Source organism: Hemicordylus capensis, chromosome 1 (assembly GCF_027244095.1).
Source record: "Hemicordylus capensis ecotype Gifberg chromosome 1, rHemCap1.1.pri, whole genome shotgun sequence".
NCBI lineage: Eukaryota > Metazoa > Chordata > Lepidosauria > Squamata > Cordylidae > Hemicordylus > Hemicordylus capensis.
In genome coordinates, this window is record NC_069657.1 from 22,146,301 (window position 1) to 22,164,859 (window position 18,559).

An 18,559-nucleotide genomic window follows, 5' to 3' on the forward strand; every position below is an offset into this window, starting at 1 on the left:
TATAATTTTGGCATTACTACTCCTTTCCCCCTCTTTGAGACTAGAATAAAGCTGGAAACCGTATTCCGCATTAGGACAAATACCAGCTATCTGATAGACTGTTATCGTCTTCTAGTCCTTATTGAATACTCTCGAGCATCCTGTTTGCTCCTCTCAACTGCTGTTGCATACTGAGCAGTAATCTCTACTGAGTTGTCTTCGGTGGTGCTTGTATCTGTATCCTCAGATGACCCAAAGAGAATGTTAAAAGCTGCACAGCGTAATCATTATATGCTAACAAGCACATGGCAACTGGGAAAGGAACTGCTTGTGCCAACCACTTTCCACCCACAATTTATCACGGCACACAATTCATTCATTTTAACATTTCAAGGAGAAAATATATTTCAATGGAAGCCCAACTGACACAGCCTGAAAATAATACCTGGAGAAGAGAGAGGCGAGGGTAGAAACTCCCCTAGAAAAGGACTGTAGGCAAAGCAACAAGGCAAGAGGATTTTCAACAATAAAACCCCCAGAAAGGCATTTGTTGTTCTTGACTTGCACATTTACTTCATATTTATATATCTTAACACTACACACATTTGATAACAATCACAGTCCTGAACTTTTTAAAGCAGCAGTATGCGACCAAATAGCACTTTGGATTGTGAGGATCCTCCTCAGTGAATGTTATCACAATGGGAACATTTTTGCTGTTTTATTTAACATATCTAAACATCTTATTATTTTGTCCCCTTCTGATCAGCTGTTAACCACACAAGATGACAGCTTTCCATTCTTTAAATTTATATATATTCAGAAAAATGGCTAGACTTTCCTCCCCTCTCTATAATTATATATTATAGATATATAAAATATCTACATCAATGCTAATCAGAAAGATTTGTTTCGATACCTATATATTTAGAGTGATGGATCAAGCAGGACAGCAGTAGGTTTAACAGTAACCTGCAATTAACAAGTGCCTGAAACAATACTACAGTTTATGATCTATCATTCTAAAATGCAGAACCACTAACAATCCTGAGCTGGGAGATTTCTTAACTTCTTTTTCCCCTTTACACTTATGTAGCAATGGCAATGTTGCTACTTCACATCTACCCAGCAGGTATGAAAATGTCAAGTGCTTGTTCTCTCCGCATCATTTTCAGAATGGTCTTAATTTGCACCCAAGTGACATCTGAGTAAACTTAACAGAGATGCAGTTTAAAATTAGCACTACCCTCAGGTGTTTCACAACTATTTCTTTTGTCTTTGGAAATATAGGATTTATCTTTGCATAATTCATTTTGGATAACACTTACGTCATCTATTCCAAAACCATGTCGCGACGCCAATAGGAAGAAATACCCATATATTTTGGCTGGCCTAGTAGCTAGTCAAAGTGTGTTGTTACTGATCCTGACCTTTCCCCAACCCAGGGTAGGAGTGCATGTCTCATACTAGATTCAGTGCTGAGATTCAGAAGCATTTGGAAATTAGGGAATGCCTCTTTAAATCCAGTGCAAAGTTAGAAAGGAGCACCCCACAGTTTGAGGGGGTCTAGACCAGGTGCGTACTCTGACCTTGTTCATTATCCAAGTTACAATTGTTATTTTATGTAGACTGTGAAAAGGAAAAGATTCAGATCTGTAAGCGAACCCCAGTACTTTAGAAGTTTTCCAACCCTACAAAACACAAATGTAGCACCAAGAAGAACCAAGAAACACAAACCTCAGCAAAACTGCCATGCAAGTCTCACAATACCGATGCCCACATTCTGTCTGTCTAGGATTGCACAATATGAGATGACACTTTTCACATTTGTACTTGTCTTCCACAGCATTCACAAATTTCTCTTTGTAGCCACCTTGTTCTGGCACATAAATTGATGCTACAGGGCTGCGGTCAGGATTTGCCTTTTGTTGTACCATTTCCACTGACACTGGGGGATCTGTTTTCTTGCTTGGTTCCATGTTGCAACTGATAAATACTAGGAAAAAACATGCACAAGGAATAATTAAAACTGGGGTATGTGTATTAAATGTGGCACAATCTTGCACATTGACAATTAATCTAAAAAACAATTTGTAGATCATAAACACAGTAGACCCTCAATACTCCCACATTATATACAAAATGACAAACACAATGGCTGACATGATGTGCAGCGGTACAGCACCACTGCACACCACTCTAGGGTTGTTGCAGGCTACAAAGGTAGCCCCGACTGAGAAAATGAGTGGTTGTGCAATCAGAACTACCGCAGTTACTCCCATTTGGGCAGTCATTCCCATTCACGACAAAAGAAACGACTGTGGTAGTGCGTATTGTGTAACGACAGGTTGCACCCATTCGTGTAAAGCACAGAGACCACGTCGAAGAACAATTTTCTGCAGTGCTGGGGTTGCCTTATGAGTCCACAACAGTATCATGCCAGCTAGTGTACTGAAGTACCTGGAACTTTGTGAAACCACTCACACTCTCTTTCTCTTCTAGAACCAACTTCAGACATCCGTGCTTACCACTTAATAACTGTAACATCAAGGAGTGACTTAACACGCATGTTAACCACTGCAGACAAAGTTCCACATCGCCTAATACCTCAAACACTCTGCTTTTCAGTGAAGGTGGTCCAGGTATCCCAGATGTTGTTGTCTACAACTCCCATAATCCCCAAGCAAAAGCTACTGCAGATGGGGATGCTGAGAGTTGTAGTCAAGAACATCTGGAAATCCCTGTTAGAGGAAACACTGTGAGTGAAAAATTCCAGATGCAATATCAGCTCATAGTCTGAAGGCTGTAAGGACTGACTAAACCCACTGAAATATAAGACTGTCACAACATATATAGCTGGAAGGACTAAAGTGAGTCCCAGTATTCCAAACCCCTGCTAAATGGACCAAGAGGCACCTTTCAAAGTGGGGATTTCTCTTTATGTTTTGCAGGGGGGGAGCAGCTAGCCCTCTTCAACCTAGCACAGCATCCTTCCAGTGGTTGTTGCCAGTGTCTGCCTTTTTAGACGGTCTGCTTTGTGGCGGGGGCGGGGGGAACCATCTTATTATTATTTTTCTATGTAAACCACTTGAGAACTTTTGTACTGAAAAGTGAAGTAGTAGTAGTAGTAGTAGTAGTAGTATGTATGTATGTATGTATGTATGTATTTCTTTAGCTCATTCATCCCCCCAGTTCCTCATAGTCAGATAATTATTAATGGTGGTGGTGGGTGATTATTTGCTGCAGTTTATTCTTTACATTTATTTTATAATGTATAAAGTTCATTCTTTATACATTGACCATTCTTGCCTATTATCAGAATGAATCAGTGGTCTCAGGAGACTGAAATATAGTAGCTATCAACACACTACTATAAAAGCTTGTGACCATGCCCTGGCCACCTCTTGTTTATACCTGCACATAATTTTCCCCACTAGCCTTCTCTTGGGCCACATTTATATGCATCAGTCAGCTCAAATTGCCTTGATCTTGGGATCAAAGTTGGCCAATTCCTAAGAGTCAATGTAACAAGATTCTTATAATTGATGGCTAGGTGATAAATTAATTCATTGCTCTTCCATGCTTTCCCCAACAGTCCCAGCTGTCTCCAACACGTCTTGCCTCTGACTCCAACCTTGTAAGCAATCCCAGGGGCACACCAAGTCACATTTCCAGCTGAGAAGAGGAAGCAGCAAGACCGATCTCCTTTATCTCTCAATCAGTTCCAGCTTCTCCATTTCTATTCCCTTTCATGAATGGCTCACACTTGCTGCTAATTATGACTCATACATCCTTTCCCCACACTTCCAGGGTTATTCTTAGGATTGGGGATGTCAGACAATTGACCTGTCAGATGTTATCAACTGACCACAAATTGTTTGAAAGATGTGACCATGGTCAAATATTCTATGAAGCCACAACATTCTGTCAATTGTGAGCCCTTTGGGGACAGAGAGCCATTTTACTTATTAATACCTATATAAGCCTGGTTGTCTATTTTGACCTATTGCCTTAAAGTCAGACCCCCTGCCACCCGCCGAGGATGGATTTCTCTTATCTTGGCTGATGTATTCCAGCCCACTTGGGCCCAGGCTATTCAGGACAAAATTGTATCCTTGGGTCTGTCTATGGACTACCTGGTCTTGTTAAGGCACGACCAGACTAGGCAGATCCTGAAACAAAGACTCTTGGACTTTGAAATCCAACAAGAATTCTCCCGAATCCCTGATTCTACTAAAAGGAGGCTGGGTTTGAGCAGTTTTAGTTGGGGCCCTGCTGCTTATTTGAATGCCTTGAGCATGACGTGCTACCAGAGGGCCTTTTTCAGAGCAAGACATGATATGTTACCTTCAGCGGTGCTCTCGGGGAGGTTTCTGGGGATTCCTAGGGAGGATAGATTATGCCCATGTGGTATGCGGGAAGTCGAATCCATCCAACATGTTTTGTTGCACTGTCCATTACAAAGAGATTTAAGATGTTCCTTATTAACTCCTCTTCTGACACCCTTCCCAGGTTGCTCAGGAGATTTTTATGTTTCTTATCTTCTTGTGGATAGAACTTTAAATGTCACCTTTAAGGTGGCCGAATTCTGTTCTATTGCAGTATTGTTATGGCAGAGAGCTTGTCTTTGACTAATTTTAAAATTTTACTGATTATTTATCCATGGATATTTATCAATATATTTACATATTTCCTTTTCCCAATTGTATCTTTCTATATTATGAGATGTTTTGTTTATGTTATGCTGACCTTGGGTCGCAAATAAAGAACTTTAAACTCCTTTAAACCACTTTGGGGACTTTTGTTGAAAAGTGGTATATAAATATTTGCCATTTGTCATCTAAAAGGTAGATGATCTTTTCAACACGATCATGCTATCATTTATTAGTTTACCTAAATATGTACATGTTGCCTTTCAGATAGTCTTCACGACAGCAAACAATACAAAACAAATTTAAACAGTATGAACTACAAGGACATACACAGAAACCAGTGGCCAACATCCTAAGGCCACACACATGCTCTGCGAAGGAGAACACATGCTACAGAAGGCTTCTCAACTACTGCAGCACTGGCAATCATGGGGCAGGGGGCAAATTTCACCAACTTCCCCTTACCTTGGAAATGTCCCGCGCCACTTGAGAACATGTCTCCAAGGGCTTCATGATCCTTGGGGAAGCAGGGTGGTGAGACCAGCAAAATTCATCGATGACTTTATAGTTATTTTAGTTGATATATGGCTGATCATATGCCAATTCCTTTATCTAGAATTCAGTGTCTCATCACTCTGCCCATCCAGTTATACATTTTTTCACCCTATACTGTTACTGCCTGTTTAGTTCTAGCCGCATTTATCCAGGAAGCACTTTTCAAAACTATGAACTCCCCATTCATACACCACCCCCACACTTACAATGACCTCACTTTTTACAAAGTGCCTTTTACAAAGTGGTTAGCCTTATTTAAAACAGCTCAACAGCTTGCCATGGTGCCTGAAAATTTAAGCAGGATGCCTGAGCTAAACAATGGATAGACAGGAGGTGGTGGCAAGTAAAGCAGGGGTTGGGTTGGGTTGACTCCCTCTCCTCCTGCTCACATCCGCCAATCGCCTGGCTCAGGCAAGCAATGGATGAATGTGAGCAGGAGAAGGAGTGAGCGAGCAAGGTAAGACAAGAGCTAGCAAGGGCAGGGGCAAGCAAGACAGAGAGTCTGCTCCCCTCTTGGATGGAGGGCATTGCTGGGGTTGAGTGGCTACTCCACCCAGCCACAGAGTGGAAGGCTTTGCTGGTTGTCTGGATGTCAAACCAGCATACTCACAAAAGTAATGGAGAATAAATGGACAGATATAACCTAATGGACACACAAAAGAGAAGGGAAGAGAAGGCTCTTTCTGTTGAAACTAGACATCTAAAACTCTGAAAATGAATCCAGCTCCTAAAAGCTTGAACTGGCTCCTAGCTCCAAAGAAAGTTTTTGAGGCCCAATTTAAGATTAATTTTTTGCCTAATAGATATAAACCAGGAATGCTTCACTGGAAAATTAAAGTAAATGAACCTCAAGTGTTACTGAGTACTAGAATCAAATATATACCTGGTTTATTCTCTTGAGTAAAATCCATTGACATCTGAAATATGGACATTTCTAGGGAAAATTTGCATGAGTAAAAACCCAATGCTGATTATCAAGATGACGACACTGGAGATTTGCCACATGTTAAACTACCCTTGACTGCAGACACTCTCAGTTCTGTAACATCAGTTTTACAATGACTCAATTTCACACTCTAATGGGAGGGAATTCCTGATTTATGCCCGTTTGAGAACCAGGTAAGTCCAAGACAAAACTGGACTCCAGACAATGTATAGCTTGCATTCCAGACAGCTAAAACAAAAGTATTCATCGCTTTCTACCAGCACTGCACAACCACGGCCCCCCAGCAGTTCTAGGACTACAGCTCTCGCCATCCCCAGTTGCCAATAAGTCAGGCATGATGGGAGCTGCAGTCCAACAAAAGCTGGAGGGTCGAAGCTGAACAGCCCTGCTTCCAATCTGCCAGTCATTTTCTAGAAGAAATATGTTTGTGCTTAGATAAAGCTGCCTCGGTCTGCCCACTGGCCTGACCCATCCCATATGGCAAGATATCAGGACACAGGTTTTCCCCAACTCCAGTTTGTTTGTTTTTTGTTTTTTAAAAGTAGTGAGTTGTACAGGAGAACCTCATCATTTGCAGATCCAGCAAGTGTGGTTTCACGTATCTGCAGTCAGATAATTGACACCTGACCTCGGTGTCAATTGGGGGTGGGAGCAACGGCAAAAAAGGATTAATTCCATATATCCGCAGGTAGCCAGAAATTACCTCAGAGGAAACTGCCTTGCAGCACCATCCTATGCATGTTTACTCAAATATTCCCATGGAATTGCCAGTGAGGTTTCCTCCCAAGCAAGCATGCCTGGGATAGCAACCTGAAAGCAACAGCAATTTAAGGAGAGAACTTTTTATGTATTTAAAATATTTCTATACCGCTCAAAACCCGTGTCTCTGGGTGGTTTACAATTAAACTGCCATTTGACATTTGTTTGGGACTTGACATTTGTTTGGGGCTGGCTTGCACTCCAGGTGTCCCAGTGACTGAGCAGGGACAGGGTCTCTTTTCTGGCTACTATATTTAGTTAAAAATGTGGGTCCCATGATAAGGGGGAAGGATCCACAGGTAACTAATAATTGCATTCATAAATATTTTTAATAATTAATTTTATTGTAATAATGCACTGAAAATTGACTGTGGCCTCCAAACACCTCACTGTTGTTGGTGCTGGCCCACTGGGGCGTTTGAGTTGTGCAGGGCTGGTGTAGACAATACTGAGCTAGATGAACCAATGGTCTGACTTGGTATAAGGGAGCTTCCTATGTTCCTATAGTGAGTAAGAGGCATAACTGCATAACAGTACAGTATGCACATCAGATCTGGGATGGAAGGCAGGAAAAAGGGCTCTTCATACATATAGACGTGTGCAGTTTTGTCCATTTATATGAATACTTATTTTTAAGAACTTCAATTAGTAAACACATTGATTAGGTCTCTTGAATAATCAACCATTACTCATATTCAGTGGATTAAAAAAGTTAATCTTAAGGTGAAAAATTCAGTGGCGTCCATCCACTGCTAAAAGTGCCTGTCTTCACACCTGTGCATGGGAAACAGTTTGGGGGTGGGAGAGGGTGTGTTTGTTGGTTTTTGCAGACCAAAGAACAGAAGGGGGAAAGATTATGCACTGCCACCTCACACACTGCTCTTCCTGCACCCAACAACTACCTTCCAAGACTACCTGGGTCTTTAAATAAAACTTCATGAAAAAGAGAACCCTGAGTAGAGGGGGGAAGGTCCATGGTTGATTTAGGGACTTATCAGAGGAAGCTGTTGAGAATTCACTTGAAAAGAAATGAGATCGCCACAAGAAACAAGTGTGGGCTTAACAAGTTTCTCGACTCCTAAAGACGGCATAAATTGGGAAAGAGAAGGTTACTAGAGAAGGTGATGCAAGAAATGGTTTACAGTTTCAGGAGAATTAGAAGAGCACAGAATGTCAGGGACAGAGAGTAGACAGGCAGTCAAGATTTAATAGTCAGCATTAAGAAGAAGAAACAAAATAGTTGTGTGGCCCCAGTTTGTTTTTTAAAAAACCCTTCCAAATAGCTGTATTTCAACATACAGAACTGAACAACTAGATACAGCAGGGACAGTGGCAAAATACTGCTATTTGGAAGAGTTCCTTTTAAAGTGTCTATTCATGGAGGCAAAGAGTTGAATTTGGAATGAGCGGTCCACAAGAGCTTGATATAAGCCAGGAAAACTGGAGTGTCAGCTGGCAAATCATGTTTCATATACGCTCACCACACAGCTCCTCAGGGTTCCATTTTATGAAATGACATATATTGGCTATCGATTTCCAGAAAGCAGTCAGAAAAATACTCCGGTAAGTTGGTTCTTAGCAGGAAGCAGTGTTGACAGTCTGAAGAGTTTGTTAGGGGTCGGGGAGAGGCATGGTGCCCAGAAGGAGAGGAATGTGTCCCGATGCATGTGATTAGATTCTCAGTTGCAATGTAGAAGCAAAAGTAGTAAAATGAGCATTTAAAACACAACAAGCTTAACAACATGTGAAGACATTCATTACAATGCAAATGCTACACTGCCAAAAAGAAACCACCAAGAATGAAAAACCACCACCTCTGTGTGTCTGTTCAGTGAAAAAACCTTAACTCTTTTTTTATTTTTTTTGCCCTAAGGCATGTCTACACATTATTCCAGGGCCGTGCAACTTTGGCCCTCCAGTTATTGGATTATAACAACAGTCATCTTCATCCACAGTCAGGGATGATGGCAGCTGTGGTCTAACATCTGCAGGAGGGCTGAAGTCTATTTTTATTTATTTCTCAAATTTGTAGTCTGCCCCAAACTTCTGTCTCCGGGTGGTTTACAGCAACATAAAACAAATTTAAAATGAAAACCTTAAATCCCTCTTGCGGGCCTTTGCTATAACTATAACATCTCATGTAGCACAAAGGAAATGAGGTATTGTGCTACTTATGAAAATAAGAACTGACGTATTAAAAACCATCTAAGTCTTGCATTGCATGTCTGTCGGGGTCACTTAGTTGCCCCAAAGAAGCTCACAAGGAAATGGCGAAAAGGGGGCAGGGCGCTCCCACACCATTTCTGCCGTCTCATGTGAATTAGAAAGTTGCTAGTGCTTCCTACAATTTAAGTTGGTTTGTAATCTGAATGGACACGACATTGATAAGTGATATTCTAGCACCAGAAAGACCTTAGCCTTGGAAGAACCCGATATGCCAAGGGTTTTCAAACCTGGGTTCCCAGATGTTAAACTGCAACTCCCATCATCCCCAACCATAATGGTCAAAGATTATGGAAGCTGCAGTCCAACAACATCTGGGGACTCAATGTTGAGAACCGTTGGCAAAGAAAAAATAAAAAATGTGAGCAGCAAGCAATAATGAAAGTATTTAAAGTTGTGCTGTCGAGTCAGTGTCGACTCCTGGTGACCACAGAGCCCTGTGGTTGTCTTTGGTAGAATACAGGAGGGGTTTACCATTGCCATCTTCCGCACAGTATGAGATGACGCCTTTCAGCATCTTCCTATATCGCTGCTGCCTGATATAGGTGTTGCTAGTGCTAGGAAGCACTAGCAACCAGCGGGGATTCGAACCAGCAACCTCTTGCTCCCTAGGCAAGTTACTTCCCTGGTGCACCATTAGGTGGCTAATGAAAGTAGTTAGACTGTGCTTTCTAAAGAAAACAATGACAGCATCCATCAAATAATTCCATTCACTTTTATTCAACAGTTGCATTTCTAGGGATCCTTATTTTAATTTAGAATGGATGTTTCCTACAAGGCACATGAACCTCTCTCATAAGTCAAAGTGTTGAGGTTTTGTACTAGATGTGAAAACATATTGATTCTGGGCCATTACTAATCTAGTGTTTAGACCTGAAAGATCAACTTTTTAAAGCAATCATATGAACGCCTCCACTGAGAAAGTGGGAACTGTACATTTCTCTGACCTAACCATGAACAGGATGAGGTCATCTTCAGAGATACAGTTCTGGAAACGCTGTGTGAAATAACCTCCATATTATATTTCTGTGCCAAGGTGCTCATGTGGATTAGGAAACTTCAATTGAGCGCCAAGAATTACATCAGAAACAGCCCAGTGGTTCTTTCTATTAATGCTTTATAAACTGGCATCTCTCTGTTTTGTAGCAACAAAGGATCTACACAATGCACTAGAATTTCCACATCCTAATTAGCAGGGCTAGTGTTAAGGCAATCATCTACCATTTTGTACCTATGCATGTGGTTCCTCATGACATTTTGCACTTGCTTTAGTTCACAGTGTGTTGCAAAACCAGCCACCCCGGTTTATTGAACTTGTTTTCCATTCTAACCTTATTCTCCAGTTCACTTCAAGCCTGAAGTTGTAGAACACACAGGAAATTGTAATGAACTCTATCCATATGCTAGAGTGGGAAAACACTGGGAATCCCAAAACAAGTTGTCCTCTACTTCCACTCTGAATACATTCAAGAGAACCAACATGGAAACGCCTCATATTATTCATAGAATTGCTTCATTCAGGGTAGCACAAGCTTCTACCAGAGATGTGGGGTGGAGAATTTCTCAAAAACTCCCCAATACTTTATTTTTCTGGTAGAAAATTTTCCATCCCAAAACCACTACAACGATGCCTCCCACCAGTACCATGTGAAACAATATTATCACAATGCAAACTTTAAAATCACTTGATTTAAATCATCAGTACAGGAGGACCTCAGTATCCATGGATTCTTTATCCAAGGATTCACGTATCTGTGGTCAGGTAAAAGACACCCAGCTTCAGCATACACGGGAAAAGAAAGAAAGAAAAACATGCCAACCTTGTGAATTTGAAGGTCGGGGGTGGCCGGAAATGACCGTGGAGGCCATTTCTGGTCACCATTTGTGTTTTGGCGCCTCAAAGTGTATTTGTTTTAAGGAAAAAAATGGTGATTTCCAGCTGATTTGGGGGCATTCCGGGGCACAGCATGACTCAGGGGGAGCAGCAAAACATGGTAGGATTACAAAGCATTTCCCCCCAAAAATATAGCCGATCTTTGGCAATTTTCAGTGATTTTCCCAACAAACAGGAACCCAAGGCCCATGACCCTATAGCCCCCAATGGCTGGATATTCGCAGTTTCCATATCCGCAGTTGCAGCCAAGAACAGAATGCCCATTAATATAGAGGTCCTCCTGTACTGTCACTTCCTTGCAACACTATAGCAGCTTACCTTTATAATGAATGGGGGAAAGGACAAGGACATCTAAGTTTGAACAGAGAAGAAAAAGGCAACAGAAAAATGAACAGGGAATTGGTTCCAGGCGCCGATGTAGTCAAAAGTTGCCTCCTTTAACCTATAGACAGAACAAAAACAACATTTTAATTCACACCCCAAATCCAAATTTCTAACTTTAAAAAGTCAGTACAGAATCTTGTCTGGAAAGTAAATAATCAGATTCGGGGGATGATGATTATTTCTAATAGTGTACACTTGCATGCCTATCTCCTATCACACTTTTTTAAAAATAGGAATGGGCAAACAGGTTTGATTCCAAACCTGTTTGACATAGAACTGGTTCGGTCACTCAATATCGGATCTAACCCCTCTCAGTTCTATTTGATATCGAACTGAACCCCTGGCCTGTTCAGGGGTTTTAAGTAAGAAATAGTAATTTTCTAAATAAAAGAAAGATAACTCCCTGCAGCCGCTCCGGGGGACTTCTCCGAGGCTGCGGGGGTGGGGTGGGGTACCTCTGGAGGTTCCATTGGGCATGTGCAGCAGCCTCCAAAATGGCCACCGGAACAGAGGGCAGGCCTGGAACAGGCCGAAGACCGCCTAAACTAGGCAATTTAGACATGAACAGAGACCGGCAGAGGGAGGGGAAACCTCCAGAGACACCACCACCCCCGTGGCCTCAGAGAAGCCCCCTGGAGCAGCAGCAAGGAGTTTTAAAAAATAATCTTTAATCGTGAACCCCCTGAACCTGAAACGAACCCGGGGGAGGGGTTCGGGGTACACAAAAGCAAAACTGAACATGCCTGGACCGAATCCAATCTGGACTTGAACCAAACAATCCGGTTTTGTGCACACCCCTACTTTTAAAAAGGGCTATTGGGTAACTGTCATATTGCTTCAGCTACAAGAATTCAGCAATGTGTTTCAAACCTTAATATAAGAATTCTTCCATCTCGCTCTTCCTTATTGTTTTTATTTGGTATTGCAGTATTTTATTATGCTCAGCGGGCACTTAAAATTGTTTCAGAACAAAACAGACTCAATCCTAGACTTGCATACACAGAAAAACTGTCATTTGTAAGATATATAGTCTGTCACGAAAATTTCTATTTATAACCAAATTAGAACCTACCATAGCAATGCTTTCTGAATGCTACTACATACACATTATTCCCCTCTGTTGAAAAAAAGTATTTTGCCCTAGGACTCCTCAGTCAACACACCCCACCATAAAGCAAGGAGTGATATTTGCACTCATGAAATGTTGAACGATGAAAATAGGCTCCTTTTGACCTGTGGTCAAGAAAAAATCAACAGTAGAAAATCGCCTGTGGACAAGCATGTATTCACCACCTTTGTTTACCCTGACCCTACTACACACTCTTGCATTATTTAGATTACAAGTTTATTTGAAAAATATTGTGCCATGAAATTGGAATATATAGGAAGTTACCAATGCTTTGGCATGACATCATTCACTGCATTTCAGTTCAGTACAGAATGTTAATACCCACTTGGGGGTGGGGGGACCAAACTAGATGCAGAAACTTCTTGCAGAAAACTGTCAAACAGAAGCTAGGGGATGTGGCCCAGTGATGGATAGGTCCTACACTTGATACCATACATGGTATAGTGGTTAGTATGTTCAACTAGGACTTGGGAGACTCGAGTTCAAATCCCCATCTGGCCATGACACTTACTGAATGACTCATCTGGGCCAGTGACTTATCTCTTAGCCTAGCCTTGTTGTAGGCTACATAACTATGTACACCACTCTGGCTCCTTGGAGAGAAAACAGAATATAAATGGAAAAATAAATTAAAAATACAATGGATGGACCAGCAGAGTAACTCTCTTATATCTGCTCCAGTGACCAACCTGAGGAAGGGAAGCTATTAGACTAGTGTTCTACATTGTCAGGCCTGAGATCCAGTGGCAGCTCCCATCAACTCTAAGTGTGACTCCCTGACTGTTTATTAGATCCGTGCAAACCTTTGGTGGAAGCCGAATATTTCACAGCAGGAGAAAGGGCATGCACATACCTCTTGCCTGTGAGCTCCCCAGAGGCATTGGGTGGGCCACTGTGTGAAACAGGATGCTGGACTAGATGGGCCTTGGGCCTGATACAGCAGGTCTGTGCTTATGAAGGTAGCTTGCTATGCTCCTAGGTCTGGAATTGGTTGCCATCCTTCTTGCTCTTCACCTGATGCCCCAACATTCACTGCTGCCTCCCCGACACCACATGCTTTGATTTAAATATGTCTCTACATATACAGTAACTAACAGGAAATACCAGCAGCAACAGGAGCAAGTTCTGCAAGTGGTGATTCAACTGGTTTTGCGAGTGCACGTCCAGCCTTATCCCAGTGTACATACACGGAGCCGATTTTAAGTGTGAAAAGCATGGGTGTCAGTAGGCATGTTCCTTGACTGCTGTAATGCTTAAAAGACTCTTGCCATAAGCTTTCAAACTCGGTGTGCCAGTGGGGTGCTGACACCTGGGCCATACACTGCTAGCACATGCACACACTGGGCATGTACAGCGGACCATATGGGCTAGCTGATGGAGCAAAAATATAGGCAGCCTCTTTTGGTGGCACCACTGTGTCGAGAGAAAAAACTGGAGAACACCCAGAAGGTACCACAGCAGACCAATTTTCTTTTTGGAAAGTTACCCAACATTGTTGTGTTTGCTGTTCTTTTTCAGGGGAATTTTCCTTTTGCAACTCTTTCCACAGAGAATAGGTTTTCTTTCTTCACTGCTTTCTGTCTATAGTGAACTAGCACTCAGCTACAATACAGACACAAACCTTTCAGGGCTAACATAGAACAGCAGTGCCACTGCTGCTTTCCATTGCTGGTCCCAAGCAGAAATAGAGTATAGGCAGTAGTGGGCAGTGTTCCCTGTAACATGGAGTCCCAAATGTTATTGACTACAACTCCCAGCATGCTCTGCTGCAATAGTCTTTGGCTGGGCATGCTGGAAGTTGTAGTCTGCAACATCTGAGATTCCCTGTTACAGGGAACACTGGTAGTGGGGGTTACTACTATAGGATAGGGCTGCACAGCTTCAGACCCCCAGCTGTTGCTGGACTACAATTCCCATGATCCCAGACTATTGGGATCCAGGTGAAATACAAAGTGCTGGTTCTTACCTATAGAGCCCTTAACGGCTTAGGTCCAGACTATTTAAGACTTTGTCATAAATCCTGCTACCTGTTATGATCTTCTAGAGAGGTCCGGTTACGGATGCCACCAGTTCATTTGGTGGCGACCCATGACCGGGCTTTCTCTGTGGCTGCCCCATATGCTCCCTACTGAAATAAGAGCATCTCCCTCTCTGCTTTCCGGAAGAACCACAAGACTCTCCCCTTTTCACAGGCTTTTAATTAGAATTTTAATAATTTTAAAAACTTGTCTTAATATCTATTTTATTCTGGTTTTGTAATGTATTTTAATTTGTAACTTTTAAATATTTTTAATTTTGTGTACCGCCTAGAGATGTACAAATCAGATGGTACAGAAATATGATTGACAGATCAAATAAATAAATATTGGCCACTGTTATTAGGGAAAATGGAAGTTGTAGTTCAACAACAGCTGGAGAAACTGTTACCACATGAGACTGTGGTAACTCAAAACTGTTAAGCCTTGCTATAGGGACAAGGCGGCTGCATTCCTTCAGAATCAGATGTGGGTCCCTTGTACTTGGTCCCTGTCCAAGTACAATGGTTCCCAACTGTAGGTCATCAGATGATGTTGGACTACAACTCCCATCATGGTCTTTGGACAGTGTGGCTAGGGATGATGGGAGTTAGAGTCCATCAGCTGGGGGACCCAACGTTGAGAGCCCCTGACCTAGTGTATACTTTTGGTCTAAATAAATCTGACCAACTTTGATAAGGCAGTTTAGTATTATTATTTAATTTTATTTAACATATTTCTATACCACCCAAAACTCACATCTCTGGATGGTTTACAAGTTTTATTACTATTACTAGCAGTGCCAGATCTCAACTTGCCCGAGCGGCCCATTTTGATCAGCTCAGGCCACGCGGAAACCACGTGCAACTTTTTACTGCCAGACCGTTTTCAGAATCATTCCGGTTACCCAGCTCCCTACCGCACTCCAACTTCCGCTCCCGCCCGCCCCCATCGAAAGAGCTATACAAAAGAGGTAAAAGACCAGTCGCTTCACATTCGTCACTTCCGGCTCCTGAATGAGCGAGTCCTGATCTGGAGTAAAAGTGGTGGTAGATGTTGTATAATGTATAGGAGTACTCAGTGTAAAAATAAATAGAACATGCATGCATGCATACATAACCTTTATATAAACACTAGTATTTTTAAGCCCGTTATAATAACGGGCGCTAGCCTTCCCTTCCCCTCCCCTTTTTTTGTTTTGTTTTTTGTGGGTTTTTTTGTGTCCCTTGGGTTTTTGGGTTTTCCCCCCCTTCTCTCTTTCTCTCTCTCTCTCTCTCTGGTTTTTGCTCACTGTTTCTTGGTCTTTTTTTCCCTGCACCTTCCCCCCTCCCCTTTCCTCTCCCTTGTCCCTGTTTTCTCTCCTTTTTGCCCCTGGTTTTTTTTGTTTGTTTGTTTGTCCGTTTTATCAGCTGTGAAGTGCGGAGTTCGCGAAAAGAGCTCCTCTCTATGCTCTGCTGCTGCTCAGACTGTTACAATGGATGCAAATGATGCAATAGGCTCCTTCGCTTCCATACCGGCAGTCTGGGCAGAGGCTTGCCACAGAGAGGAGCTTTTTCTGTAAGCTCCTCACTTCTTCTTGGAGGTGTGGTTTTTTTGTTTGTTTGGGGTTTTTTTGCCGATTGCCGCGGGGTGCAGTGGGGAAGTTAGGTTTGGGCAGCTGGTTGGGCGGGTGGGCGATAGGCGGGGGCGGTGCAGTTATTAATTTGGGGGGGGGGAGTGGGGAAGGTGGATTTTGGCACCTTGGAGGACGGGTGAGCGGGCACTATTGTTTTGTTTGGTGCGGCAGGCCTCGTTGGCGGCCTCGCCGCCTTCTCGCCCGGCTTCCCCGTTCTCCTTTTTGTTTTGACCGGTTTTCCCGTCCTCCTTTTTAATTTTCTCCCGCCGCCATTGCTCCCGGCGTATTCGGGGCGGCCACCTCTGGCCATCTTGTTGTTGTCTTGGGCTGCTTTCGTTCTGATCCCACCGCCGCCACCTCTGTCGCTTTCGGAGGCAGGGCCGGTCCCGCCGCTGCCACCTCTGCCCTCCCTGAGTTGGCGGCAGCTGCTTCTGCCCTCCCCGCAGCCGCAGGAGCTGCTGTCATCCTCCCTGGAACCACCGCCGCCGCCGCCCTCTGCCTCCCTGTCCCGGTATCCGGCGAGGCGGCCTCAGCCAATCTCCCCTGCCGCCTCTTCACCCGGCTTAGAGCTCCCCTCCGCCCACAACTGGCTTCTTCTGCGCAGGCGCAGAACAGGGCAGGGAGGCACGAACACACGCTTGGTGCCCGTCCACGGACGGACACCAAGCGTTTTATTAGAGAGGATTTGTATTTGTCTAACATGCTTAGACACATGAACTTCCCAACGTAAGAAACCTATATGTGGAAAGACTAAATGACTTGCAAAATTTTATTACAGTTTTCTGTATGATGTCAAAATGTACTTTGTACTTAGCAAGCATATTAGAAAAGGTTTTTGTTTTGTTTTTCACTGAGTACAAACAGCATCACTTCCAGTATAGTTATATCTACATCAAGACTAATGGGGGTTTTCTTTGTGTCATTTATGAAAGGAAATCATGAGACCAATGAATTGTGTAGTGTGACAGTTTTGCATATCTTGTCCTTAGGGGAAGTCCAAGATTAAGACATGCTTTGGCAGATTGCAGTAGTGACCACATAAAGTAAAGGTGAAGTGTGCCGTCAAGTCAATTTCGACTCCTGGCACCCACCGAGCCCTGTAGTTTACTTTGGTAGAATACAAGAGGAGTTTACCATTGCCTCCTCCCGTGCAGTATGAGATGATGCCTTTCAGCATCTTCCTATATCGCTGTTGCCCGATATAGTACCAGCGGGGATTTGGACCGGCAACCTTCTGCTTGTTAGTCAAGCATTTCCCTGCTGCGCCACTTAAGGTGAAGTGACCACATAACTGATACCTTTTCGTATCAGCTAGAACTACTTGTCTGAAAAGCCAAGCGATACCAGAAAAGAAACAGGTTTCAAGCATTTCCCAGAATGCCTAGCATATTCCAAAAGACTTTCTTCCTCAAGGGAAAGTGTACATACAAACATTTATCAAAAGGGGAAAGTGTTCTCTCCATTTCAAGCCGGCATTTGGCTGTGTTGAATGGAACCCTTCAATTCACATAAGGTTGAAGAAGCAGCATCTTCACTCCTAATATGGCAGAGGCAGTTTTTGCAATTCTCTTATATTTAGCAGGGGGAGAGCAACTAGCCCTATTCAGTCCCAGCATCCATTCAGTGGCTGTTGCTGGTGTGTCTACCATGCACGTCTTTTTAGACTGTAAAACCATTTTTTAGTTCCCCTGAGGGAACCACCTCGTTATTTCTCTATATAAACCACTTTGAGGACTTAGTTTGGTTGAAGAGCAGTATATAAATAATAGAAATAGCAGTCACATCTATTGGTAGATTCGCAAGAGAGCAGCAAAAACTATTAACCCTGAAAAGGCACTCTTCCAGCCACAATGTCCACAGTATCATGTGGTAAACACAGCTCATCACCCCGTAGTGTGAAATGCTAAGTTACTGGCAACCGCTCTCCCATTTTTGTAGTTTTGAGAATGTTGAACGTATGTTACATCGCTATCTCTTAGTGATCTGGGTCGGATGATTATTACCTAGCCAGTCCAAGGCATTAGGAGGAGCGGGTGCACACAATTTCATCCTTCCTCACCCAGTGTACTGTACCTGCGGACATATAGTCAAGATGAGGAGCAAAACACCCAAACAGTGCAATTAAAATGCTTAGTATTTTTCATGATTCAGATGTTCTGCCTTCCCACTTGAGAATGCAGGTAAGGACATCAGGTGTACGGGAGATAAGTACACACACTTGCCCCTCATTGTGTACAGGGGGACTGATCAGGAGACAATCTGAGCCAATTTTTAGGGAAATAGAGCATCTTGCCAAGGCTTAGTACCCTCTCCTTATGTACCAAAAAAGCTAGCCTCCGCGTTCATTAAACTAAATCCAAATAAAGAAATTGATACATAAGGCTTCTGCTGCAGACTGGAGATCAGTA

General features: G+C 42.9%; 1 protein-coding gene across 13 annotated transcripts in view; it reads right to left on the bottom strand.

The window, feature by feature from the left end:
- The window catches only part of TRAF3 (TNF receptor associated factor 3), a 159,551-nt gene that overhangs the window by 40,232 nt on the left and 100,760 nt on the right, over positions 1 to 18,559 (bottom strand). For 12 of the 13 annotated variants that reach the window (XM_053263050.1, XM_053263069.1, XM_053262991.1 and 9 more), the window contains 2 exons: positions 11,327 to 11,450; positions 1,717 to 1,975 (listed from right to left, as the gene is read on the bottom strand). In XM_053263050.1, coding sequence (XP_053119025.1) covers positions 1,717 to 1,958 — 242 coding nt within the window. In that variant the 5' untranslated portion in view covers positions 1,959 to 1,975; positions 11,327 to 11,450. Of the gene's footprint in view, positions 1 to 1,716; positions 1,976 to 11,326; positions 11,451 to 11,847; positions 11,868 to 18,559 lie in introns of those variants that run through there. The other variant, XM_053263060.1, reaches the window with a different exon arrangement.